This window comes from Carassius auratus, chromosome 26 (genome assembly GCF_003368295.1).
Source record: "Carassius auratus strain Wakin chromosome 26, ASM336829v1, whole genome shotgun sequence".
Classification (NCBI taxonomy): domain Eukaryota; kingdom Metazoa; phylum Chordata; class Actinopteri; order Cypriniformes; family Cyprinidae; genus Carassius; species Carassius auratus.
The window spans coordinates 4,421,368-4,448,135 of record NC_039268.1 but is presented as its reverse complement, the minus strand read 5'-3'; the positions used below and the strand labels follow the sequence as shown (position 1 = coordinate 4,448,135).

Sequence of the window (26,768 nt, the reverse complement as noted above, 5' to 3'; positions counted from 1 at the left end):
TACCAAGACTTTTTAATCAGAACCAACATATTGAATTAAGACAACATAAAATATACATTTTCAAATCATACAACTTGATAAAGCTTGGCAAAATACAGACGCGTATTGGTTGTGTTATATGGGTAACTAGCGCCATCTGGTGGATTGTGTTTTTTTACACACACTTACTGTCAAGACAAGCGAGTCATACTTGTACATTGAATTCCTAATGTTAGTTTTCCTCTTTTTTTTTTTTTTTTTTTTTTTTTGCTTCTATGGAATTAAGTGCATTCTTGAATACACTAGTTAGGATAGTTCCAAACCATTCCAAACTTGTCAAAAGCTCTTTAGGCAAATGTTTAAGTGAACACATAAATCACAATGGGTCCTTTAGAAAAATGTTAGGGACATTACTGAAAATGCACTGAAAAAGGACCTAGTTTTGGAAAAAATCCCTTTCAATGAAAGGACTATTCGTGGAATAGTGAGTTAAAGGGGTCATATGACATTGCTAAAAAAGAACATTACTTAGTGTGTTTAGTGTAATGAAGTGTGTTTAAATGGATACTCCACCCTAAAATGATTTTTTTTAATACATTAATCAGTTACCCCCATGTCGTTCCAAACCCGATAAAGCTCAGTTCATCTTCAGAACACAATTTAAGATATTTTGGATGAAAACCTGGTTGCTTGAGACTGGCCCATATACTTCCAAGTAAATATCAGTGTCATGGTCCAGAAAAGATGTGAAAAGTTGTAGTCAGAATACTCCACAAGCCACAGGAGACCGTCGACAAAGGAATTATTGAATAAAGTCATTATTTTAGTTTTCTTCGCTTACAAAAAGTGTTCCCGTCACTTCATATAACCCAGATGGAGTATTCTGACGACAACGACTTTTCACACCTTTTATGGACCATGTTCATTTTGGAGAATAACTGACTAGCATTGTTTTTCAGATAAACAAGTGAAGTGACATTCAGCCAAGTATGGGAACCCATACTCAGAATTCGTGCTCTGCATTTAACACATCCAAAGTGAACACACACACACAAACCGTGAACACGGAGCAGTGGGCAGCCATTTATACTGCAGCGCAGTTGGGGGTTCGGTGCCTTGCTCAAGGACACCTAAGATTCAAACTCACAACCCTAGGGTTAGGAGTCAAACTCTCGAACCACTAGGCCACAACAAGTATGTTAACTTAGCATGTTTCTTAAATATCTGCAAACATATGATATTTGTATGCTTTAGTAGTCAAAAAAATACATACATACAGCACCTTTAATGTTCCCAAACACAGGCACATCCTCACCCAAAGCTGTACATTGATTAGGCCAATATTAACACAGTAAATTACTGTGTTATTTGTTGCCACCCCAAAAGATCATATTTACAGAAGCATTATTTGGATGTAGACATTTCATCGACAATGTTAAGATGTTTCTTTAGTTATAACATTATCTATCTTACTTGTATGCATCCGTCTTTACAAAATTCAACCCTGAAATGTACATACTGAGCAACAGAACAGCCTAACAAGGAGAGAGAATTTGTTTGGCTCTTCGGTTACTAATTACTGATGCATCAGATTATGAAATTGTCAAAAAAAAAAATCATTTCAGTTGCAGCACTTTATTCACTCTTCATAACTTGAGAAGACTGACAATGTTACGGCCCACTCACTCATATGCCACTTCAAAGTTGTGCTAGTGGACAGGAGATATCTTTATTCAAGATGTCATGCCTTCATACATTCTGACACATAAGCCATTTTCATTTGACATACAAAAATGCTGATCAGTTTCCTGTCTGAACATAAAACGAGCAGGTCAAAAGATGAGCTGGTGACATTAGATTCAGGATTTCTTTTTACAACCTACATACAGAACTATAGAGATGTAAAACTGAAGTATTGCTTACCACCATAAGGCATTTTAATATAGAATTTGTAATCTAGCTCTTGATTCCCCAAATAAAGGTCATCTGTGGTACATAAAAATGCATATAAATATCTTTGGATTAACATGCTAAATTGCGACCTCAGGATGTTTGGTAATCAATTTTGATTGACAGTTAGGGAGGGACTTCATGCAGAACATCTACTTAAAAAAAAAAAGAGTAGCCAATGAATACAGTGAATTCAATTAATCAAATGTGTGAAATATAAACATTTTTAAATATTACTTGTAAAATTATATTTAAAGCATAATCGCTAATGTGTATAATCAATAAGGTGCACTTGTAAATTTCATGTAACAATCAGTTTGTATCGAAAACATGTATTACCGAACAAGCTCATGTGTTTTGATATATAACATGGTAAAAATACTTCTAAATCAACTTCTTTGGACACCATCTCTTTTGCATGTGGGTGTTTAGATACACTGGAATTGCTATCAACTGCTTTTTTTTTTTTCAAATCTTAAAAAAAAAAAAGAAAGAAAGAAAAGATGAATGCAACTCCGATTATGATCTCTCCGATCATTTTTCAGCAAAATCAAATGTCCTTCATGGCCATTTTCAGGGGCCATGCAACAATAACACAAGAAACAAAAATCTAAATACAAAAGAAATGTCTGTAACAATATAAGATTTTATATCCCTCTAAAATAGTTTTAAAACACTAAATTTTAAATTTTTGGTTTTGAAAGAAGTCTCTAATCCTCATCACGGTTGCATTTATTTGATATAATTACAGTAAAAACAGCAATTTTGTGAAATATTGGAAATTAAGATACCTTTTCTGTTTTAATACAAATTACAAAATGTCATTTACGCCTGTAATGGCAAAGCTGAATTTTCAGCTACATCTCCTTATTAAAAGCAGAAAAAGTTTCAATTCAAATTTTAGTCAAAACTGTAATTAATTTTTTCATGATTGTTTTATGAATCCATTCAAAAGAACAGTATTTATTTTATAGGGTTGATAAACTTGTATATTGTTACAAAAACAGTCACTTTTGATCAATTTATCGTGTGCTTCCTGGCTAAAAGTATTTCTTTATTTCTAAATAAAATAAAAACAAAAACGTACTAATCTTAAACTTTTGAACAGTAGTGTGTCTTACCCCATTAAAGACAGACACCTCATCCTAATTAAAAAGCACGCGTGCTGCTAGTTTCAAAGATGTTCATTAACAACTCATGAAAATGTGAAAGTTCATATCAGTGATGCTCTACACAGAACCAGAACGACTCTGGAAGAATTGTTTCTCAAAGTGAGAGGAAATCCAGCAATCCTACAGATAAGTTAAATAAAATGGCCAAGTGACCAGGTTTAAAAAGTATGCTTACTGTATATAAAACTGTAAAGACAATGTTGAAAATTAAGGACTAAAGGAATAGGCACTATCAGTATAAGGCTGATCATGGGAACATTCCAGCAAAAAGACATCAGCAGCACTATACAGTCTAGAGAATCTGGTCCTCAAGTATTGTAATGTCTCCTCACCTCTTGCTCAATGACTGTATGGACATCATCTAGTTTAGGCCTGAAATTTAAGTTAAGACAACCAGCATTTCTCTCCCTAAGTCAACTTTATGAAATGAAGGCAAATCAGTGACTGTGTTTTATGGCAAGTTTCAATGATTATTCACACAACAGACACATGCTTGGAAGAACCCCCCATCAAAATATCCCAAAAAGAGAAAAGTCCAATAAAACATTCCCACATTAATTTAGAGTTTACAGTGTAGTTTTAGTGCTTACAATAAGAGCTAAAGTTCAAAAGTTTCCTGGAAACATTACCAACAAAGATAAAAACAGAATCAGAGGCTACTGCTCCGTGGGAAGATGAGAAAGGATGGAGTGTTCTTGTGCAAAGGCTGCGAGCTCTTTCAGGAACTCTGTGAAAAGAACTGTGGCGTATACCTCCGTTTTGTTTAAGGGAACCACAGTTTTGGGTTGGATATTCGGTTTCGACTTGATTATGTCTCCTTCAGAACTATGGGACCAATCTGCATTCTGTGGACTCTGAGAGTCTGGGTAGAAACAGAAAAAACAAGTCATTGCACATAAACATTGTCTTAGAAAGTATTACAATGTACTTTATTCAAACTGAACAAGTCAAAAGAAGATGAAACCGTTTATACTGCTAAGAGAAAAACAGCTATGCAAGCCTCAAAATGAAAAATTAATTCAAAGTTATTTGACTGAATTTAATTGATTTGATATTGATTTACACATTAATATTTTACACAAAATATTAATGGTTTCTTCCAACAGGTCTACTCCATTTGATTATATTATTATACAGTTTGAGATTGGTAAAATTGTTAAAAAAAAGTAGTATCCTGTGATTTCCAAGGTTGCATTTTTGGATCAAAATATATTTTAACATGTAATTAATTCTTGTGAATGTGATGGCATAAATTAATTTTCAGCATCGTTACTCCAGTCTTTGGTGTCACATGATCCGTCAGAAATCATTCTAATATACTTATTTTGTGCTCTAGAAACATTTCTTATTATCAACAAACAGTTCTGAAAACCATTGTGTTGATTATCACTTTGAAACTTTTTTTTCTACTTTTTAATACTTCCTTCTATCAAAATTACAAAATTACTTTTAAAAAAATCCTACCAACTTTTGAGCATAATATTATATTATATTATATTATATTATATTATATTATATTATATTATATTATATTATATTATATTATATTACTTAAAAAATGCTGACAAACAGTAGAAGCAGAGAATCACTGCAGGTCATTTTAATGAAATAGGCACATTGATCATTTTTATTTTGTGTAGTAAGAAAGTTTTGTGTTTATTAAATCATAAAATAACATGACTGAAAGGATATGAATCTACTCTGACCTCTAAGTGAACTCTCCCTGGCCAATAAGCAGTGCTGGGCAGCTGTGAGGAGCTCAGGGAAGTCTTTATAATTCGCTGACCACTGTTCAATCTGGTTCTTCACTGAGGCCAGTACCTAGAAAATCAAGAAAGACAAGAAGGGAGAGTTAAATTAATGAATAAACAGATTCCATATTCTCCCATATCCACACCAGGTATTAAGATCAATTTCAGGTGATACATTACAAGTTGAGAGTCTTATATACAGGTGTAAACAGGGTCCAAATGAAATTGTGATTGGATAACCCAAACCACTTGATTCAGTATGTCTGTAATCAACATACGTGACTCCAGTAAGGAACTTCTTTGAAGTAACTGCGATTTCTACTTGAAACATTATATTTGTGTAGTAAATATAAGAAAAAAATATGCACTTATTTTTTTGTGCTTTATTAACAACAGTCAGAGACCCTCCCCTTGAAATCCAATCCCAAACAGGTGTAAAGGTCTTTTCACACTAAGACAAATATTCACAACAAATATTTGGGTGAGAAACATTTTCTCTGTTATTAAAACATTCACAAGACTTTTTCTTTCACACAGAAGTGTCTTTTCCATAGCACTGCAAAAAAAAAAAACTGGCTAGCCAATCAGATTTGTCCTTTTGGTCACATGCTCAGAGCTGCTACCATTACATTCAAGTGTGCCACACACTTCCTGAAAAGTTTTTATCACCCCGTTCATAAACCCTGGCCTCTCCATGGAAACAAAAGAGACGTGACCTTAACTAAAAAAAAAGACAAAGTACACTTATACACAAAGTACACAAATAAATTTTGCCCAAAGATGTTTCTATAATTTGAAGTATATCTGATCATACTTGGATATGTTCAAGGGTTTTCTATTAAGTTTGGTTTCAGACAGTTATTTGACGCTATAAAGTGTGATGTGGGATCATGATTGTGTGCCTGTGATTGAGTCTGTGGAAGTATGGGCAGAACATTGATAGCACAGCTCCATTTTAAGATCACTACTGCACATACTCTGGTTGCAAATGATGCCATCATTTATTGTTTAACTTCCTATCATCATGACAAGCAGGTGTCAGAAATGCAAAAAAATAAAAAAAATAAAAATAACCCTGCTTATATGTCTGCTTTTCCATAAGCGCCACCTACAGTCAGAGACTGAATTTGCATTTTCATTAATTTTGTCTACTTTTTTTTCCGCATTGGTCTGTACAGACAAATCACATGCGAAAACCAAATTTGTGATAAATATACAGGTTGGTTTGACAAGGTCAAGGCTTTGTGTGAAAGCACATCTTTGAGTGTATTGAAACACAAATTAACCAACAGATCTAACACACACCTCTCAAAGACATGCTGATGAATATTAAGAAAGCATGGGTTTTCACAATTGTCCCATTTAATGATATGAAAAAAGAGGTATAATAAGCTAATTAACTTGTTCACAAATTTAACTTTACTGAATAACGTATCAGACAGCAAGATGATAATGTCGCTTTTACGCTGACAAAGGGGAAGTATTGAGCACTAAACCTTGCTGTGCCACTGATGTTATTTTAGCAGGTTTGTGCGTCGGTATAATATTAAAAGTTGTAGAGACAAAGGCTACATTCAGACCACAGCCGAATGTGGCCCAAATCCATTTTTATCCCCCAAATCCTTGGCAAAGTTCACATAAGCTCTTAACATTCATCTAAACAGTTGACATTTCTAAACTGACCTACATACATAAAGTGCTCAAAATATCTGCCATGTTAATCAGTTTAAGAAATGTAGGCTAAAGAAATAGTACTGAACCTGATGTTTAATGGAGGCCAGTGATAGTTTTTGCATTTTCTTTGTTTTTAAACTCAAATGAAGCAGGCGGGGACAATGAATATTGAGTTAGTATGATTTAAAACTACATTCATTCAGTAGATCAGATACTGCATGCACTTCAGTACCTGGTATAGTGAGCGGACACTAGGCTGGAACACCATGTTTGTGTTGAGAAGGAAGGAGCGCAGCAGGGGCTGAGGGTAAGCAGCTAACTGGGCCAGGATGCCAGTCAGAAGCAAGTTCACATGGAGAGAATTACTTGGCATGTTTTCTAGACGAGACAGCAGTACACTCAGAAACGGACCTGAGAAAGACAAGAGAGAAAATTAAATATTAGTTAAAGTGTAAATAATTTAAACAATACAAGACAAATGAGCCAGAACAACACACATTAAACTGAAATCAACACTAACCGATTCCAAATCTCTGCATATTAGTTCATGGGGGCCAAAACTGAGGTCAAACTTCATGTAATACAGTGTTACATAATTCAGAGCACAATTTGTTTATGCCACTCATTGAGTTAAACAGGTCATATTACTGCTGCAATTTTTATTATACCATATAACTTAATGTTTAATAGACCTTTTTTATAAGAGGAAGCAGGCAGTATACATTAATGCACATGCATTATTGAGGTGCATTATGGCATTAAATCAGTGCATAATATACCCTATACTTTCAGTCATTAATCCAAATGGCTGTCACCTAACTATAATGTGTGACCCTGGAATACAAAAAACTAGTCTCAGGTGTCAATTTTTCAAAGTTGTGATTTATAAATCATCTGAAAGCTGAAACAAATAAATAAGTGTTCCATTGATGTATGGTTTATTGGAATCAGACAATATTTGGCAGATATACAATTATTTGAAAATCTGGAATCTGAGGGTGCAAAAAAATCTAAATACTGAGAAAATCGCTTTTTAATTTGTCCAAATGAATTCTTAGCAATGCATATTCTGAATCAAAAATTAAGTTTTGATATATTTACGGTAGGAAATTTACAAAATATCTTCATGGAACATGATCTTTACTTTTTATATCCTAATGATTTTTGGCATAAAAGAAAAATCAATCGTTTTGACCCATGTTTTTTTGGCTATTGCTAAAAATATACTACAGCAAATTAACACTGGTTTTGTGCTCCAGTGTCACATAAATAAATTCATAATATATTATTGCAATATATAAAGGAGTGTATGAAGAATAGTGTGAAAGAATTTAAATAATTTGCTAAATAAAATGTTTTCTGACCTGTAAAAGGTACAGCATGTCCCCTGCTCCCACTGCGGGGTTTGGTCCCAAAAGTAGATGGTAACTTTTCTGCCTCTGGTGTCTCTGGGGAGAAAGAGTTAAAGTCAATCTCATCTTCCTCCTCATCCATGAGGTCTGTAGGACTCTTGAGTTCACGGTCCGTTTTTGCTGGACTGTGCTGTGCACCCAGAGTCCTTATGAGTTCCTCATACTGGGCCATAAGGTCCTCCCCTTCCAGTGACTTATAGTCTGATTGGGACCCTCTCTTTTTACTGTCCATTTCATCTAATGGGGAGCTCAAGCCATTGCTCATTGATTCTGAATATGTAGTCTTTTGATCAGTTACTGGTTCATCTAACATCTCATGCTTTGCTGCTTCTGCAGGTTTGGATGAGGGATGATACCTATTACAAGAGTCACGAGCATCCCTCTGAGCGACCAGATCATAGACCATAACATCATTCTGGAACTCAGACTCTTCGATGTAAGAGCCCTTCACAATCATAATAGCAGTTCTACGCAGTTCTTGAATGTGTTTTGGGGGCTCGTCCGGGATGGGGCGAGACTCGGGATCTTCATCTGGTTGCAGTTGTGTAGGACAAGCATCATAACTATCATCCCACTCCAGCTCCAGCAATCCGGGAGTAGCAGTGTGATCTTTGAGGGTTGGACCGGAGCGATGCATTTGATTTGGGGTTTTTCTGCTGGTAGCTGATGGCCGAGTCCTACCTGCTTCTTCCAAGGTACTGCACTGGTATCCTTCTGGAGGAGGGTTCTCACCATCGTAAGGGGCCGACCACACACGGCACGCTCCCATACAGTAATTGATGCTGTTTTGTGCATCGTACAAGTAGTGCAGGTAATTGACATCCAGGTAGATCTCTGAGCCAATGACACAGGAGTTACCACAGTCATCCTCCTCTGAGAGGACCTCTTTTGATTCTAGAGGAAAATGTACAAGCAATATTAAATCACTTACTAATGCACTTCTCTTTATATTTCATGTCCCCTTTTTTAAAAAAAAAGTACTGCTCTGGAATTTGTATCAGCTTGTAAATACTTTAATAACAGGCACAGACTGAAGCGGATTATATAGTCTGGAATGCGGAAATGAAGTTGATGCCAGCACTAGTGAAGTTTCAGATTTAATTCCGAAGCCGGAAGGCACTGAGACATGAATAACATTTCAGTCTGCAGACTCAAGACCACTAATCTAAAGTTTGATCTTAGTCATTAAACCTCCAGTGCATGATTTTGTGGAGACAAACAAAGAAGATAAAATAATTTTGTCTCACTTTTAACATTAGAACCTACAAATCTTTGAAAAAACAACACCTTTTTCCCTTCTGCATCCAGTCAAGGGTGTGCAATTCTGCTTCTAGAGAGCCAATGACCTGGAGAGTTGCTTGCCTGGAAGCCAACATGCTTTCCTGGAAGTTTCTTTTCCTGAAGACCTTGATTATCCAGTCTAGATCAATGTAATTGGGGTTGCAACTAAACTCTGAAGGACAGTGGCCCTCCAGGAATAAAACCGGTCTACATATAAAACTGCACCCCTGATCTACATCCTTATAGGATTTTAGTTTTCAGTGTAGATCAAAAATGTATACTTTTTGTTATTATAATGACACTTCATGCACAATGCAATTCAAAATTACATAAAATAGTACACTCTTCCACAGAAAGTAAAGGAACTACATAATACCCATAGTTCCTATATGGGAGCCATCAGTGCCTTTTGACCAGAGGATAGAGTCCAGTTGTCTGAGTGGAGGGGGGATGACCTCTGGAGAACAGCAGGAGGGTGTAAGGGCTAGAAACCTGGCGGCTGATACAGAGTAACAGTCTCTTTCTCTCAGGACTCTACGCTGACTCAACATCATGTGGTTACAGGGGATCAGGTACCTGTCGGAGAAGGAGAGACCACACATATAGTGCCACAAGAAAGACAGCTAAGCACCAACAATATGAGACAATATTAAACATACAGATGGTGCATATCAGAAATGCAACAAATAATTAAATAAATTGAATAATCTGCACAAATATACTCACTTGAATACCAACTGGAGCATGACATCCTCACAATACAAGCCAATGAGAGTGCGGAACAGGGCCAGCGATACAGTGCCAAGCTGAAACAAAATCACAGCCTATAAAACACACTACTACAAAACACAACTTAATGACAAACACTGCATGTTTTAAACAATAAATCTGGCATTAACTGGATTAAATTGTTTTGTTAATATTGAATAAAATAAAGCTAACTATTGTTTGAGGATTCTTAAGGCTCAGTGCTGTAGGGTATTCTGTTTGAATACACATGCAGACTAATATTTGAGTTCAAATATTAGTCCAATTTAATAGAAAGATCCTGCAGTTTACCTTTATTCATCTAATTCATCTAATTCACCTTCATCTAATCTACCAACCACTTCTTAAAACTTGTGCAGTGTGTCTTCACCCTTTAGTGAAGTGTTATTAACAGAAGTTCAGTATAGGGTCTGATGGTATAGCAAAATAAAATTAATTGTAAAATTTGTGTTAATTTAATTAATTCATTAAAATGTACCTCAAAAATTAGCATTTTTCTGGAATAAATTATCCTGCACAATAAACCTCCTATTATTATTATCATCATCATGTTTACACTGCTGGATATAGTGAAAAGATTTGCAAGTGTGCAGAACATGATTCTATAAGGTTGAGCAAATCAAAAACTCGAAATAAAAACATGGTGCATATTGAAACCTGAGATGCTCTTCACAGTGCACAACATAAATATGCACAGTCGAATTTAAAAGCAGTTGAACCATCCCTTTGACATGGCCATAATTATGAGGAGAAAAAGCAAAGTGAAACTGGCTCATTGTCTTTTGAAAACTAACCTAAACTTTTAACATTATCAAAACATTACCAGTATTCCCTAATTTTATTTTGCATCACCCAGCACTAGTTCAGCACTGATTTTGCAGTAAGTACTGCTTTTTGAGATTTAATTGGCTGTTAGTCGGGATGAAACTGTGGTTACCTGAAAGGGAGTGTTGATGCGACTAACTAGTGTGTCCAAAATGTGTACATTGTCATGACGATGGAGCAGGATGAAGCTTAGGAAGGGTTGCAGCAATGCAGGTTCAGAAACGCTGCGTATGAAGAGGTCCAGGTATGCTGTAGTGGTCATCACCTCTTCAAGTGTCAACTACAAAAAAATAATAAAAAGTTGCTTTAAATCAAACCTTACTGATCTAGGAAGAAAATATTTTATGGTCCACTAACCTTGTGTAATGCTGGTGCTAGAACAGGGACCAGAAAACCATTATGAATGTAGCCTACCAGCTGGTCTCTGATGGAAGGGTGGGCCACCTACACACAAAGCAAAGCTACAATAAAATGAATTCATACTGTCTAACTGTATTTTTACTTCCTTTCATCTACTGGGCATATAAAGATAAGGATACTACAATAATGTTTATTTATAGCTCAACCTTTGTCTCCTGACTTCCAGAATAATGTTTGCAAAACAAGCAGAGGACGTTTGTATGTGACTGTATAATGATACATTGTTTGCCATAAACCAGGGGTGTCCAATCATGTTTCTGTAGGGACACCGTCCAGCAGATTTTAGCTATAGTCCAAATTTAACATACATGAACAAGCCAATTAAGGTGTTCAGGTTCACCAGAAACATCCTGGCAGGTGTACAGGAGCTAAACTCTTTATGAAAGTGGCCCTCAAGGAGCTGGACTGGACACCTCTTGCTATAGATAAAACACAAGTGCAGTAGAAATGAAGTATGTATGTATGACACCTGTATGACAGCATTGCAGAACTCCAAGGAGTTAAGAAATTGCACAAGAGCAGGCAGCTGCTGCCAGTCCTCACGGTGCAGACAGTGCCACTCTTCACTGGGTACATCCAACTTGGTAGGCAGAGAGGAGTAAAGCCCACTCAGACCTGTAGCCAAAACCTTCAAAAAAATAATAAACAAATAAAATTAACCAATTAATTCAAACTACACTTTTAAGCACTTCAATAAAAGACATCCATTATGTAATAGCACAACAAACTGTAGCTACATGCTTCCTGGCTTCATTCACTGGCAGATGAATGTTAGGTCAGAAAGGGCTGAGAGTGCATGTAATGCTGAGAATGGGACTCTACTGAAGCAGAGGGTGATGTCAACTTAGTAAGATGGGTACTCGTCCATGGTGTAACTGATTATGCAATTATGTATAATGACTTTACATAAGCATGTAGTGTGCTACTGGATGCCCAGACAGGGACCACGGTGGCACGTATTTGAAAGGAAAATTTGATAATATTCAGAAACAATCCATGCATTCACTAAAGATTTAACCAGTTTAACAGTCCTGTTGGCTTCACTGACAGTAGATGTAATTGCAACAGCCAGATAAGATTACTCAAAAGTGTTATTCACGTTCATTTTAACTGGAGGCTATGAATGTCATATTTCTTCAGGGTATGCTAGTTCATATATGATGATGATGATGATGTACATCAGTTGTACATTCAATTCCTGTGTTGTTGTTTTTTAGTTTGTTCTGTAAATAAATTCAATGCACACAGACTGAAGTAGTTTAAGTCTTTGTTTTTTTTAAATTGTGATGATTTTGGCTCACATTTAACAAAAACCCGCCAATTCACTATCTGTGCACTGAATTTATTTAATACACGGGTTTCACAATTTGAGTTGAATTACTGAAATAAATGAACTTTTCCATGACATTCTAATTTACTGAGATGCACCTGTAAGCACAATATCATGGCAAAGTAACCTAGATGCAAAAATAGGGCTAACAGTCATGTACAATCAAATTACAATATGAACTTATATAACGGTACCATATTAAATAACACTAGGATTCAATACAGTATTTTAAACAGGTGAAATAGGAATGCAAGTCAAATAGAAATTCCTTTGTATGCACTCAACACTCAATTCCTTTGTATGCAGAAAGCACCATGATCTCTAAAGACTATTTAATAAGATAGTAATTTAAGCAATGCATTCCAATAAAGTGAGCCCAATGCTGCAGGAACTTTAGTAATCCAAGTACAGAATCTGAGTAGCTTAAAAAAAAAGAGAAAGATAAATAGAGAAAGAGTATAAATAAAAGAGGAAGATATACTATAATAGACTCATACCGGACAGAAGTAGGTGTTCTCTGCGATGTGTTTAGCCACAACATGGTTCTCAGCAGAAAGAGCCATGATGAGCAGAAGCGCATCTCTGGCCTGCTGTCCGACTGACCCTTCCCTGTGTATGAAAGGGATGAGTAGGGAGAAGATAAGGAAATTAGCAGCTCCTTGGTCCTCACTCGTATGGAAAAAAAGCTCCAGAACCGATGGGTCTTTAGCCAGAACACAGCACAGCTGGTTCAGGAGCAGCACAAGCTCTGTTTCCACAGCAGGGGAGCTTGGACCCGATGGGGAGCCGGAGCAGGATGACAAAAGCATCATCAAAGGCTTGAGCACTGGTTTATGATGAAGTAATGGCTGCCTGGCTTGTCCAATCAGCATCTCATACATCTTCAGTTGCTCTAATTTCATATCATCTGTGAACTCTCGCCTCAAGCTCCAGATAAACAGTCTCTCCAACACGTTCTCCATCACCACAAACTCCAGGATGGGCCCCATGGCTCCGTTTTGACCACACTCCTCCTCCATGAGGAGGAAGAGCATGTGCTCTACATAGTTCTGCACGGCGCTGGCCTCATCGCCAGGGACTGGACCGAAACGGAAGCTGCCGAGTCCTCCGCCCCCACCAAGACCGTGACCTCCACCCAGACCACCAACAATACTGCGCAATGGGTCGTGCTTCTCTAGGATCTTCACCACCTGATAAAATGTCAAGAGATCAGAGGTCATTCACACTGGAGAGAACATCCAAAGGGATTTTATCACACTATAGCAATAAGTTTTCTCTTTACAGCATGACATCACTAAAAAATTACTTTATATATGACTTTCAAAAAAGTTTTATAATATAAAAATAAAAAGAAATGTAATAAATAATAATTACAATAAAAATGTAATTACTATATATATATATATATATACTGCTGCGATGCAGCAGGAACACAAATGTGACCCTGGACCACAAAACCAGTCATAAGGGTACATTTTTAAACTGAGATTTATACATTATAATAAATAATCTGTCCATTGATGTATGGTTTGTTAGAATACGACAATATTTGGAAAAGATAAAACTATTTGAAAATCTGGAATCTGAGGGTTTTCTAAATATTGAGAAAATCACCTTTAAAGTTGTCCAAATTAAGTTCTTAACAATGCATATTGCTTATCAAACATAAAGGTTTTATATATTTATGGTAGGAAATGTACAAAACATCTTCATGGAACATGATCTTTACTTAATATCCTAATGATTTTTGTTTTTACCCATATAAAGTATTGTTGGCTATTGCTACAAATATATCTGTGCTACTTATGACTGGTTTTATGCTCCAGGGTACATATAATCTATTTCATGCAAATTAGTAGTTGAAACAACTGCAACAATGAGTCCTCTGTCCTGGTGCTGATCTATTTCATCATGACAAAACTCCCCGTCAGGGGTGTGTCAAACTGAGATTAGATTATTAACAGTGCAAAGGAATAACATGAAGCCTTCAGGAAGAGGAAAAGCAAGCAAGGCCAAATGGCATAATGCTCTTAAAGTGTACCATTCATAAATGCAAACGAAGCAGGAAGGGCTGAAAGAGTGAAAGTGTTAACAGCATTTCAGATTTTTAGAATATTTTAGAACTTATTTGGACAAATTCACAATAATACTAGTTTGCCATCAGAAAACTACCCTAATTTCTGTCTTTAGAGTTTATCTAATGGCCTGAACTCATCTTCTGTACTCAAACAATGCCTCTATGTTCTGGAGCATTCTGCTGAATCAACAGAAGAGGTCCAGAGCCTTATTCACAGTGTAACACCAATGGGATAGTCCATTCTAGGGCCAGTTCAGGAATTGAAAAGCTTACAAAACATACCATTTTCATTTACTTATTTTAATGATCAGAAACATAATACTAAATCATATATAATATGTAAAGACATTGCATGTATTTTTGGTTCATCATAAAACCTTATATTAAATAAACTTCATACATAATAAACAGAAAATAACACTACTTGTATAAGATTCGGTTAGTACACCCGAGGTGATACAAGGCTTTTTGGAAGTGAAAAAAAATATTTTCACTGAAAAACTAATTCATTTCCGGATGAGGAAAAAAAGTATATATCCACAACAAACAACAAGTATCAAGCAAGTTGTAAAGGTTTATGTTAATTCAACACAATAAGCATCATATAAGTTTTTTTTTTATTTTGTCAACAGTTGTATCATGTATACTTTAAACATAGCAAACTAGCAAAAGATGATAATATAACAAATATCACATACCTGTGCCCAGTGGTTTCTGAACACGATCATGCATGTTTCAGGGTCCACTCCTTTCAGGACCAGTGGCTGGCCACCTCGAGTCCCATTGGCAACCATGGATGTCATTGTTGTGCTCTCACAGCAGGACTAAACCATCATGAGTGCTGGAGTGGATGCTGAATATAACCAAACATGGATAACTGAACGGTAGCATTAGACATTGACAACCTGCATATAAACACAGAAAAAAGTGTACAGTCTAAATAAATCTGAACTGAAAAGTAGATAGTACATGTAAATAAAATACATGTATATATATATGGGCGGTTATCGGCATTAAATGCTGCGTTAACGGGAGACTCTTATCGCGCGATAAAAAAAAATATTGCCGTTAATTTATTCTCAAAGTTGGGTTGGGAGCTGGGTCTATACTAAGCAAGCTATGATGACTTTCACCTTGATATTTTAGCGCGGATTTATATCTAGCCGAATCTGTAAGGAGCGAGAATGAGTCTTTAAACCTGTGTGTTTGCCTACTCTGAAATTACCACATCAAACGTGACGTGCTAACATGGATACAGCTAAGATGCCGCCGGGTTTGCTTCAGGGAATTTTTTTTTTTTTTTTAAAGAAGCTTCATTAATTAACTAATTGGAAACCTCGACAAGATGCACGCCTGTTTCACACATACTCCGTCTACAGTGTGTATGCAGCCCGTGTGCGTTACGTATGTGGTGCTGAAGCAGCACGGACTCATACTCAATGTGCTTTCACACAGGACGCGTTTGCAGTCCGCTACTCGGTACGTGAACGATCGCTGCAATGTGGAATTAGTTTACAGCTCTCTCAAGCAGTTTGTGATGCATTTTGGAAACATTAGATGAGCCCCTGGTCTAATGCAACACCTGTCTTGAGAAACCCGTTCTCAAAGACTTAACGTTACTTTTAGTCATTATTTTATTTGGGTAGCACACATATTCTGAATGCCTTTGGCAGAATTCAAATGAGCCATTTTAATCTAGATTAATTAACCAAGATTACAGTGAGATTAATCTAAATTAAAAAAATAATATATGCCCACCACTATATATATATATTTTGTGAGAAGAAATACTGGCACAGCACAAACCAAGCACTAACAATAACAGTTAAGTTGTGGTCTGTTTTAAATGTGAATCACTATTTCAGTGGCTGTCTTGGCAACAGCACTGTGTCATCTTTAGAAAATCAAAGCCTTTCAAGCAGGATTTGCTGAGATAATGTGGATGCCTAAACATAACGCGAACGAATGAACTCAGCTGTCATCACTTAAAGATACTAATTAACAGCATGTGGATGTGAGCTTTGTGTTATGCAATATTATACAGTACATGCTGCATCTTATGTCATGCTTCCAAAAAAATAGAAATGTAGCAGTACTGCATAGCTTGCGCTCTACTGTATATGCAGAGCTATTTTTAACAAATCAATAGAGAGACCCACAGCCTTAAGCATTTAGATAACAGCTATTGGCTTAAACCAAATGTGTGTGCAAGCCCCAGTGATTATAGACGGATACAAAGATACTCTCTGTCTCCTCTCAAAAATGTGTGTGGGGAGTACAAGCTATAGTTTCTGTGGTGTGTGTGTGTGTTTAGTCTAAAGAATGAGCAAAGACAACAACAATGGCATTCTCCACAATCCATTTGGTCTGAAGGCTTACTTTATCTGCTCTTTTAAAAAAAAGTCACACTTCGCAGAATGCACTGTTAAAATCATAAAATTAGGCAAATAACCCAAAAAAAAAAGAACATGTTTTGGATATTTTTTTGCACACTACGTAGGTATTCCTTCAAATATCATGAGATGGATTTTGGGATGCTGTTTAAACAGCATTCAACAGTTCCTCATGTAGGCGTTTTTCTATCATTCACTAAAGCCTTTAGATGAACATTTGATTTGATATTTTCACAGGAAACTTTCTGCATTTTTAGATCTTCCAAAAACTTAATTCTGTATGATTTATAAGTTTGTTTCCTCATAGACCCTCAAAAATGTCCCCACCAGGTCAAATTTTACTGGTATTACTATCCTCGTGGGGACGTATGTGATAAATACCAGATACACACACACACACACAAACACACCACAACTGAATTTGCCATTTGAATATTTACGCAATTCTAAACAGCCAATCAGTAGGCAGAAACTATTAACCCACGCCTGAATTTAGAGTGAATCACAGCAGAAAGCTCAGTTTCAAACAGAAATGTGAAAGAAATAGAGATACATATGTTTCTGGTTACACGTGGGGGCCGTCCACTCTCATTAAAACACATAAATCCAGAGGAAAGACAGTCAGAATGGATTTTGAATTCCTACCTACCACTGCTGAAAGCTGCTGCTGGAGACACGGTATTTTGCATGGCAGAAATCATTTGCATCTTCAGAGGGCTCAGGAGCTCTTTAGAGACATGTAGATTGAGATCTAGTCAACGCAGATTCTGAAAAAAAGAAAAATAAAATGGGAAGAACAGTTTAGCTGTGTTAATGAGAGCAGTGTGAGTGAGACGGTCAGGGCCAGGAAATGACTAGATGGATCAGAGCAGTGACAAAGAGGTTCAGAATGGTACGGCAGAAGAGCGGGAATGAGAATGAGGAAGACACGAGAAGAGGAGGTGGGAACTCAGAATCACAGAGGGGGTGGGAAGGGGATAGAGAAAACTTCTGTCTGTGGAAACCTCAAAGGGAAACTGCACAAAATCTAAAATAAAGCTACTCTAAAACCCCATTCAATAAATGGATAGTCCCACAGATCATGAAAATACTGATCCCATGAGCCACTGCAGCTAAATGAGTTGTGGTTAAACTGCTGTGAATACATTTTTCCCTGAAGGAGACCTTTGTTAAGTCCAGCCCTGCAATTTTTTTTTATACATTTATTAAATATAAAATGTATACATTTATGTTATCAGAAAATACTTGTTTAAAATAATAGAAATACAAAGTTCAAAACAACAGCATTAATTTTAATTCACAAAAATGTATACTGCTTTCATGCTTGAGCACCATAGCAGTCCACCATATAAATAAGCATATCAAAATGATTTCTGAAGGATCATGTGACACTGAAGACTGGAGTAACAGCTGCTTAAAAATTAAGCTTTGCCATCACAAGAATAAATTACAAAAGTAAAATTATAAAATATATTTTAAAATGTATTTCAACAGTTATTTTAAATTGTAATAATATACTGTTTTATTGTATTTTTGATCAAATAAATGAAAATCTAGTGAGCATAACAAATGTATTTATTAATTATATATAGCCACTTTTTATATAGCCACTCAATTATATAAATTCACCCAGACTTTGTCAACACAGAAGGCTATTTTGTAATCATTCAGTAAATAAAAAGTTATAAAAAATTAAATAGAAAGATTTTTTTTTTTTTTTTTTTTTGTCATACGAAAACAAACACTGAATTTCTACCCAAGAGGTGTGTAGTCATTAAAAGTTGACTGGTTCAGGGTTGCAAAGGGGTGGAAAATCAGCTTAATTTCTGGAAACTTTTCCAAATTTCTGGAAAAGTTCCAGGACTTTTTGGAAACATTTGAAAAGTTTCCTGAAATTTACCAGAAATGTTCTGCTCCTTTGCAACCCTAGTCAGGTCATGTCTAAAGCTCACTTAAATTTGTTGTAGATCATTATCATGAAGTTATGATGCCTTGAAAGTTTCCTCACATGAAGTCTTCATACAAAACCACTGTCAGTTGAATCATTGATTGGGTAGCAAGGCAGCCGTCTTGGGTTTCAGACACATGCTGCAGCTGTGCATAATTGCAGAAACAATGTACCAGTGTCTATCCATGAATGGTGGACAAGTGCATCAACTGTTAAGCAAATTCAGCAGCATTATGGACTTTTACTGATCGATCCAGTTGACTCGACACAAAAAACACATTCAGCAATATTGTCTGAATGCTATAAGTAAAATGAGCTTCAGATAAAACATTTTAAGATAACTTAAACTACTGCCAGGACTCACAGTAATGCCTGGACTCAAAACCATCTGAAGAGGTCCAGATGAAATGCACTCACAGGAAATGGCCAGGTTAAGTGTTCTGTTATCAGAAAAATGTGACCCAAATTATGCATACTGTATGCTCTTTAATCAGTGTGAGGGGGAAGACAGAGAAAACCTCGGGAGAGGAAACTACACTGGATTCTTGATCTTGTTCTACTGCTTCAAAGAGATCAGTGGAGATACTGGGACAAATCTGGGACAGGGCCTTTCTCCAGATATTAGGGAAATGACTTTCCTGACTGAGCAGCACAGATGTCTTATCTTAGTAATGTGGGTGCTTGAGAATGAAGTCACTCATGAGCACACTGGATCTGTGTTTACCTCAGAGTAACCACACTTATCCAATTAAGCTCATTTAGTTAATTATGTTAATCCAATGCTTGCCGCTTCCTGAGAAATTACAAACCTCAGCAAGAATATTTATGGTAAAGATATAATTTATAAAGACAGTCTCACAACACATGTCCATTATGGCCTGTTTAGAACTGAGAAGCTGGTTTTTATCTGGGCACCAATGCTTGTCACATCATATAAAATAGGCCTGAAATGATGTTACCCTTTAAATGTCACTAGGGTGACCATATGAGCCATTTTCCCAGGACGCGTCCTTGCCAGGATTTTTATATTGCCTAAAATATCCAGATTTTGGCTGTTTGTGCTGTGCAGATCGATCATGGTATGACATTCACAAGAGCTATAGAGAGCAGAGCAGACGGCTCCTTATGCATTAAAATCACTCTCTTGGTACTTTGGTGTCATACAATGACGAGTAAGTTGAATGAACGAACAAACACCTAACATGTACGTGTATTTGCATTGCTTTGATTAATCTATGTTGATCTCAGATGCCACAATTGGTTGATTATGTACCATACCTGCATGTTATTGGTCAAACTACTTTGGATGTTTTAGGCAATATAGAAATCCTGGCAAGGACGCGTGTCCTGGGAACATGGCTCATATGGTCACCCTAACTGTCACGTCACAACATTGGAAAAAACAGTTCTATGTGTTTGTAGTCGCAGGAAAACTCACAGGGCCTCATAAGTGCACCCGTTTACATACGTGAAAAAAAATTCCAAACAGTTTTCAAAGTTTCACGACTGAGAAAAGGTAGAGTTTCCTTTCTTTTTTTACAAGGTCATTACTATGTAATGTGATACTGGTCAGGGCTGGACTATTTGCTTGGAGTCTCTTTGTGATTGACTCTCCTTTGAGAATGGGTTGGGTTTTAGCCCTGCAAGCCAAAGGGAGTGTCCTTGGAGCTTTTCATGCTGAAATATGGCCAGCAAGTCAGTCCCACCCTATCATAGGGCTGTCATAACTTGTGTTGGAAATTGTTTTCTGTGCAGTCATCCACTAGCACTTGCCCAGTACATTCCACACCATATGTCTGACTGCCAGGTCAGTTAAATTAACGGAAGCATTTTTTTACAGACAAAATTCATTATGGAATCTTTAAAGTCATTGCATTTTGACTCTATGGTTAAAAAAATAAAGAGAAACAGCATAAAAAAAAGGTTGTTCATTGAGATTTGCTAACGATTACATTTAACAATTAGTGTTTTTAAAGATTAACTTAAATGAGTTTTAGATCATGGCAAATGTAATTAAATAAAAAGAGGTAAATTATAATATATTAAATATTCAAAATCCAATAATACCATCATTAATATTCCACTATGGCCCTAGAACTAGTATGGTAGCAATACATTATGAATCCTTATAAAATGGAAATACAATCCACCTTAAATAAAGCATTTTTTTATTTTATATTTTATATATATATATATATATATATTATATATATATATATATATATATATATAGCATTTTTATAAACAAGGGTATTTAGCTCACTTTTGGCTTACTTGTCTATTCAAAGATTTACTGATCTAAATCTTTGAATTATCTTAATTTATCAGTAAATACTGAACTTAGTTAATTAGCATATTGTGTAAAAAAAAATTACAATTACTCTAGTCATGAAAGAAACCTAAATATAGAAAACATCAACATAAAAATGATTAATGATTGCATTACCAATAGACAGTAATGCATGGTTTTTGATCTTCTAGCATAAGACTAGAAACACCTGGCCCTTGTTCTCTCTCTCACACATACACACACACACACACATACACACTCACACATACAGGCAGGCACGTACACATGAAGGCCATGCAAGCAAATCAAAGCAGGCATGTTTGTCATGATCAAGCGCTGTCTGAAGACACACAAGGGGAATTTACTGGTGCCCATGGTGACTGGGTGACGTGAGGGCTATCACAGTGACAGAGTCTACTGAAAAATTTATAATAGATGCAAAGAAGAGATGACTACAGCATCAAGTACTGGCTCTGGTTTAGGTCCCAATGTCTGACCTGATGGTGAAAATACACATGATTTTTTTTTTGCTACATCTGTCCCTGACAATGCATTAAAGTCATCAAATGAATGCTTTTAATATTTATGCCAAAAGGCAACAGATAACCAGAACCCTTATCATAATTTTATGGCCTGTGACATTATATGCCTCTTCAGTAATACTGAAGGTTTTACTGTACGCACGTGAGATGCAAACGTGCAGTGTTTACACTATACACTCAGTGCCCTACCCAGCGTTCAAAGAACCTGATCTCCAGCCACCAGTCTCCATCCTGATTGGTGGAACTCCACACGCCTAGAGGTAACTTGGGACCAGTAACTATGGAGATCTTTCGCAATCCTAATGGTGGTACTTATGAACAGGGAAGCGTGTTGGGAAAACAACAGGTTTACATAATGCAAGAAACTATGCAAATATGGTATGCCTGCATGTTTCCATACCAAAACATGGTTTGTGTTTATATAATGTTTTCAGAGTGTCTACACTAACAAGCATTAAAAAAAATAATTAAACCCTGAGAAACTGAACATCTATGACACAAAAGAAAGCAATCCTTCCCACAGAAATACACTTTCTAAAGGGAGAGGGTTTTATGGAGCTGCCTGTTACACTGAGATAAAGCAAAACTATGGTGGCCTCATTAAGGCAAACAAAGGAAGAGAAGTCAGGTGTTTGCCTTCCACAACAAAGCGGAAGGCTTTGTGTGAGAAATACTGAAGGCTTTTTGCAATGCAACTAAAAGCAATTGGGACCTGTTATGCTGAGACCATGCAATCATGAACTCAAAGATATTCTTAAACAACATATATAATCAAAAAACCCAAGCCAACAGAATAATCTAGAGCAGAGGTCTCCAACCCTGCTCCTGGAGAGCCACCGTCCTGCAAACTTCACTTCCAACCGTGCTTCAACACACTTGTCTGTAACCTGAACACCTTGATTTGCTAGTTCAGGTGTGTTTGATTGGGGTTTAAGCTGAAATCTGTAAGACAGTAGCTCTCCAGGAGCAGGGTTGGAGAACACTGATCTTGAGTGATGGTATGAATTCAGATGAGCGTGATTGACCAGTACAAATTGAAGGAGTGTGATAACAATATACATTTATGAACAAGCAGTGCCTTCTGGAGAGAAACTGTGACAACCCACTGCTAAGAAAAAACACCAAAACATCAGCCATAGGTGTACCTGCATGAACCACAGAGAACATACATTTGCTGGGATTGACCCATGACAAGAGAGAAGCAAAAAAGAATGGTATGGGGTGTATTTTGGAGACTGAAAAACAGATAAAATGGAGGGACAAAAAAAAAAAACATAAAACAAACAAAAGGCAACCCAAGCAAGCAGGGGTTAACAGGTGTTAAGTTTACGTGCCAAAGAAGAGAGAGCAGAATATAAAGTAAACAAAGCCAACTCTAAGCATCACACCTGAAAAAGTATCATGCCAATACTCCAACAACAAAACACTATTATAGTTCAGGATTTGTTCATAATGAATTCATAATATGTTTATTTAATATTTGCCTAAGGATACAAATCCTGCCATAAACTGCTGAAATCCTGGCATAACAGGCATTCTACACTCTTAAAAGTAAAGGTGCTTCACAATGTCATAGAAGAACCTTTTGTCTAAATGGTTCCATAAAGAACCTTAAACATCTGAAGAACCTTTCTGTATCTCAAAAGATTCTTTGTGGTGAAAGATTATTAAAAGTTAAGAGATGGTTCTTTAAAGAACCTTTGACTGAATGGTTCTTCTATGACATCGCTGTGTGAAGAACCTTTTAAAGGAGCTTGATTTTTAAGATTGTGTAACATCGATGCCTTCCTCGCATTTCTTATGTAGCCTACCAACTGAGAAAATGCTGTTTGTGTAGGTTTCAAAGGGGGAGGACAAACAAAATGAGAGATCCAAAAAGAAAATGATAGAAAGAGAGAGAATGTTTGCATACAGAAAGCTCTTGACATGGTTTGTCTCACAAAGCAAGAGGGAATCACGCTTGCTCCAATTACATGAGTCAGATCAAACACCGATATAAGAGATACGCCGAATGATTTTAAAGTAGGAACGCTCTTTTCAGTCCAACTGAGACATTGTCACTCCACTCTTTCACCAGGAGTATCAGATGATTCAATGCGAGTAAACCAGATTTATGAATAGAACATAATAAACCAGAAATGAATTAAGGCAGGGATTAAAAAAATATAATTGTGATTGTGATATAATTCTTAGTTCAAGTGATGTCATAATCAGTCTCTGTTGCCATAGCATTCCCTAGGAGTCTAATATCACAGCTATGCAGTCCTGAAGGTTGGTTGTGTGTGTGTGTGTGTGTGTGTGTGTGTGTGTGTGTGTGTGTTTTAATCCTCAGCAGAAGACAAGGCTGAAACACTAGGGCAAGGTAATAACTGGAATTGTCGACTGAAGTTTAGACTCAAGTTAAAGCTGTTAATCTGTTTTCTGTTAATCTGTAAATGTTGTACAATATCAATCTGAAGTGTTTCTTCTTTCAGAAACCAGACATTGCACTATATGCAGCCATGGTTATAATGAAATATAGAACAAATCTGAAACATAAAATAAACAAAACATTTGAAAAGTTGAAAATAAAATTACTAACGGGAAATTAATAAATACCAAAATGGAGCAAACCTAAAGAGAATAATTTATGCACATACTATAACAAAATTTATACAAATTAAACCAAACTGAAAAAAGAAAGAAAATCAATTATGAATTGAAATCTTTAATAGTATAAATAATTTTAAAATGACATCATTCAGCTTGGCAGCTGCTGGAATACATCATGGACAAGCTTTGGAATGATATGCATGACAGGCAACTGTGACAACAGTCTTTTGCTGCTGTAAGCAGTGATCTTTAACACAAAATTACTAGAACAATCTATTTCTGCTTGTTTGTAATTTGTAAAAACATCCAGCTACAAGTCACATTACATCACAGGTGCAACCAGAAACTAAAATGTGTGACTTCTTTCACCTGTTGCAAAGAATAACATCACAAAGAGGAACTTTCTCATACACACGCTAACAACTCTCTACAGAGCAGCATTCGTAGAGCTCTCCTGCGTTCACACTAAATCTATCAGTGATTTTCGGAGACTCTCCCACTGTTGCCACATCTGTTGGTTTCTATGTCTGTTTCTTCATCCTTATTTCTGCTCAGCTCTTCTTTCTTTCCTATCCCCATCACTATTTGCACTCTGTCTGATTATCAGGGTGTAAACATTTGGATTTACAACCAACTCTTATAAGCATAACTTGCTCAAAGTACCAATCCCAGGATTTAAAACGAGTTGCACTTTAAATAAAAGTGATCCAATGGTTAAAACATAGATGTGATTCCTTGTTAAGATGATCCCATAAAAGTAACATAATACACAATCGAATCTTAACACTGAATAAACAATTAAAACTCTGTGCATCAGCTTAAGCCGGCAAACTATAGGCCTAGATTATTATTATATCGCTGGGGAATAAAACTACATTTTCTAATAAATAAATAAATGATTAAAAGCTTTGCTTAATTTTTCATGTTAGGTCAATAAAGAAGAAGCTAAAGAAAGTGTTACTACCCAACTACCCAAGATTTATATAATAGACGAACGAGTGTACGTATGAACAACAAGGTCGTGTATTAACTATGTAGTTGGTTATGTAAATAACTCGGATTTTGTTTCATAGCTCCATCTTGAGTTATCTATTTTCCACACAACGTAGAACAAGCCGTTTACGTTCGAGCTGCTATAAAAACAATTTACACAACTCCGCTTTTAAGTAGGCTAACATATAAAAATAAAAACAGCAACAACTTGGACAGTATTGTTAAATAACACATACTTCGCCTTTAACGTCCAAACGCTTTTTTCTTCCACACCTGACAAAACTTCGCCTCAGCAGCTCTGTTTCCCTGTGTCATATTCCACTGTCTTTAAAAATATCATAATCCCGTCTCGCTATTGTTTTCATAATGATGTGCAGTTCGCGGCGAAGGTTCTGTTGAGTCCATCAGACGAGATCTGTGACGCCACTGACTGCGCTTGCTCTGTCACCTGAAGCGTGGATAGAAAGGTGAGCTCGATCACAAGCCCCGCCCCCGCTCTCTACACCCGGCCGGTGATTGGCTGCTGCTTGGGCGCTTGCTCATATGATTTTTTAATCGTCTGTGTTGTAACCAGTCTATGGTTGTAACATTACAGTTATTAGGCCATTCGAGGTACTCGCATGATCATAGTCCAACAGAAGAGAGCTACATTTCTTCTTATTAAGTGTCCTTAAAGTATTCCATTTCAGATAAGAGATTTACAATAATTTAAGATGGGCTTAGCCTACCGTATAAAAAATATATATATCATATTTTATCATACAATGTAGATAAAAAAATATTTGGGACCCATAAAGTGATCGTAGTGTTGTCTTTTCTATGGATTCAGGTTGGCTGTAGACTACCAAAAATGAGAGTACATTTATCTTTTCTTTCCTTTAGTGCGCCCCCCATCCCTCCTCATGTCAAGTTAGTGGCGGTAATGAACCAAAAACCAACTGTAATATATCTCAGAAGAAGAGCACTTGTCTTAGTGGTGAATGAATCCATACTAAAAACACTAGTATTTAAAAAAGTCAAAAGCACTCAGTGATGGAAGAAACTAAGCTTTTTTAATTATTATACTAATGCTTCGCAAAATGACTCACTTTTAGGAACTGGTTTCGGAAGTGCTCGAAACATCGCACGCTGGGGACACCTGCTGGTCAAAATATAAATAGCACGAGAACACAGCCCAACTAAGCTCTAAAAAGTGGCTTTACAGAAATCAGACGTTATTGATACACACTGAGAGAGAGAAAAAAATCTAAAATGTTTTAATTTGGGCTCGAGTTAGGGTGGGATGCGGGGGGGACACCATCCCCCCTTACCATCTCATTTAGATTAATAATGTGTATTATGTAAAACTTATCATGCCATTGAAATGTTAAA

At 36.4% G+C, this 26,768-nt stretch overlaps 1 protein-coding gene across 4 annotated transcripts; it reads right to left on the bottom strand.

The window, feature by feature from the left end:
• Nucleotides 1–1,661: 1,661 nt before the first annotated feature.
• LOC113044138 (protein FAM160A1-like) lies at nucleotides 1,662–25,838 on the bottom strand. 4 transcript variants are annotated; one of them, XM_026203775.1, is made up of 13 exons: nucleotides 25,634–25,838; nucleotides 17,678–17,799; nucleotides 15,338–15,544; nucleotides 13,060–13,752; nucleotides 11,702–11,860; nucleotides 11,170–11,256; nucleotides 10,925–11,092; nucleotides 9,946–10,025; nucleotides 9,596–9,795; nucleotides 7,891–8,832; nucleotides 6,759–6,937; nucleotides 4,808–4,922; nucleotides 1,662–3,963 (listed from the first exon to the last, which is right to left on the bottom strand). In XM_026203775.1, exons 3-13 carry the CDS (start codon nucleotides 15,440–15,442, stop codon nucleotides 3,758–3,760), a joined length of 2,934 nt encoding a protein of 977 aa, XP_026059560.1. In that variant the 5' UTR covers nucleotides 15,443–15,544; nucleotides 17,678–17,799; nucleotides 25,634–25,838; the 3' UTR covers nucleotides 1,662–3,757. The 4 variants fall into 4 exon arrangements, with proteins under 4 accessions (XP_026059560.1, XP_026059563.1, XP_026059559.1 ...); XM_026203778.1 differs by having other exon boundaries at nucleotides 15,338–15,492; XM_026203774.1 differs by having other exon boundaries at nucleotides 17,682–17,799.
• Nucleotides 25,839–26,768: the final 930 nt, after the last annotated feature.

What these genes read in the sequence shown, in the direction of transcription:
- LOC113044138 (XM_026203775.1), bottom strand. Translation starts at nt 15,442, where the DNA reads ATGACATCCATGGTTGCCAATGGGACTCGAGGTGGCCAGCCACTGGTC. An exon ending in TCAGAAACCACTGGGCACAG is followed by an intron (nt 13,753 to 15,337) that starts GTATGTGATATT and finishes ACATTTTATCAG; the next exon opens with GTGGTGAAGATCCTAGAGAA. An exon ending in AGAACACCTACTTCTGTCCG is followed by an intron (nt 11,861 to 13,059) that starts GTATGAGTCTAT and finishes ATTTTTTTGAAG; the next exon opens with GTTTTGGCTACAGGTCTGAG.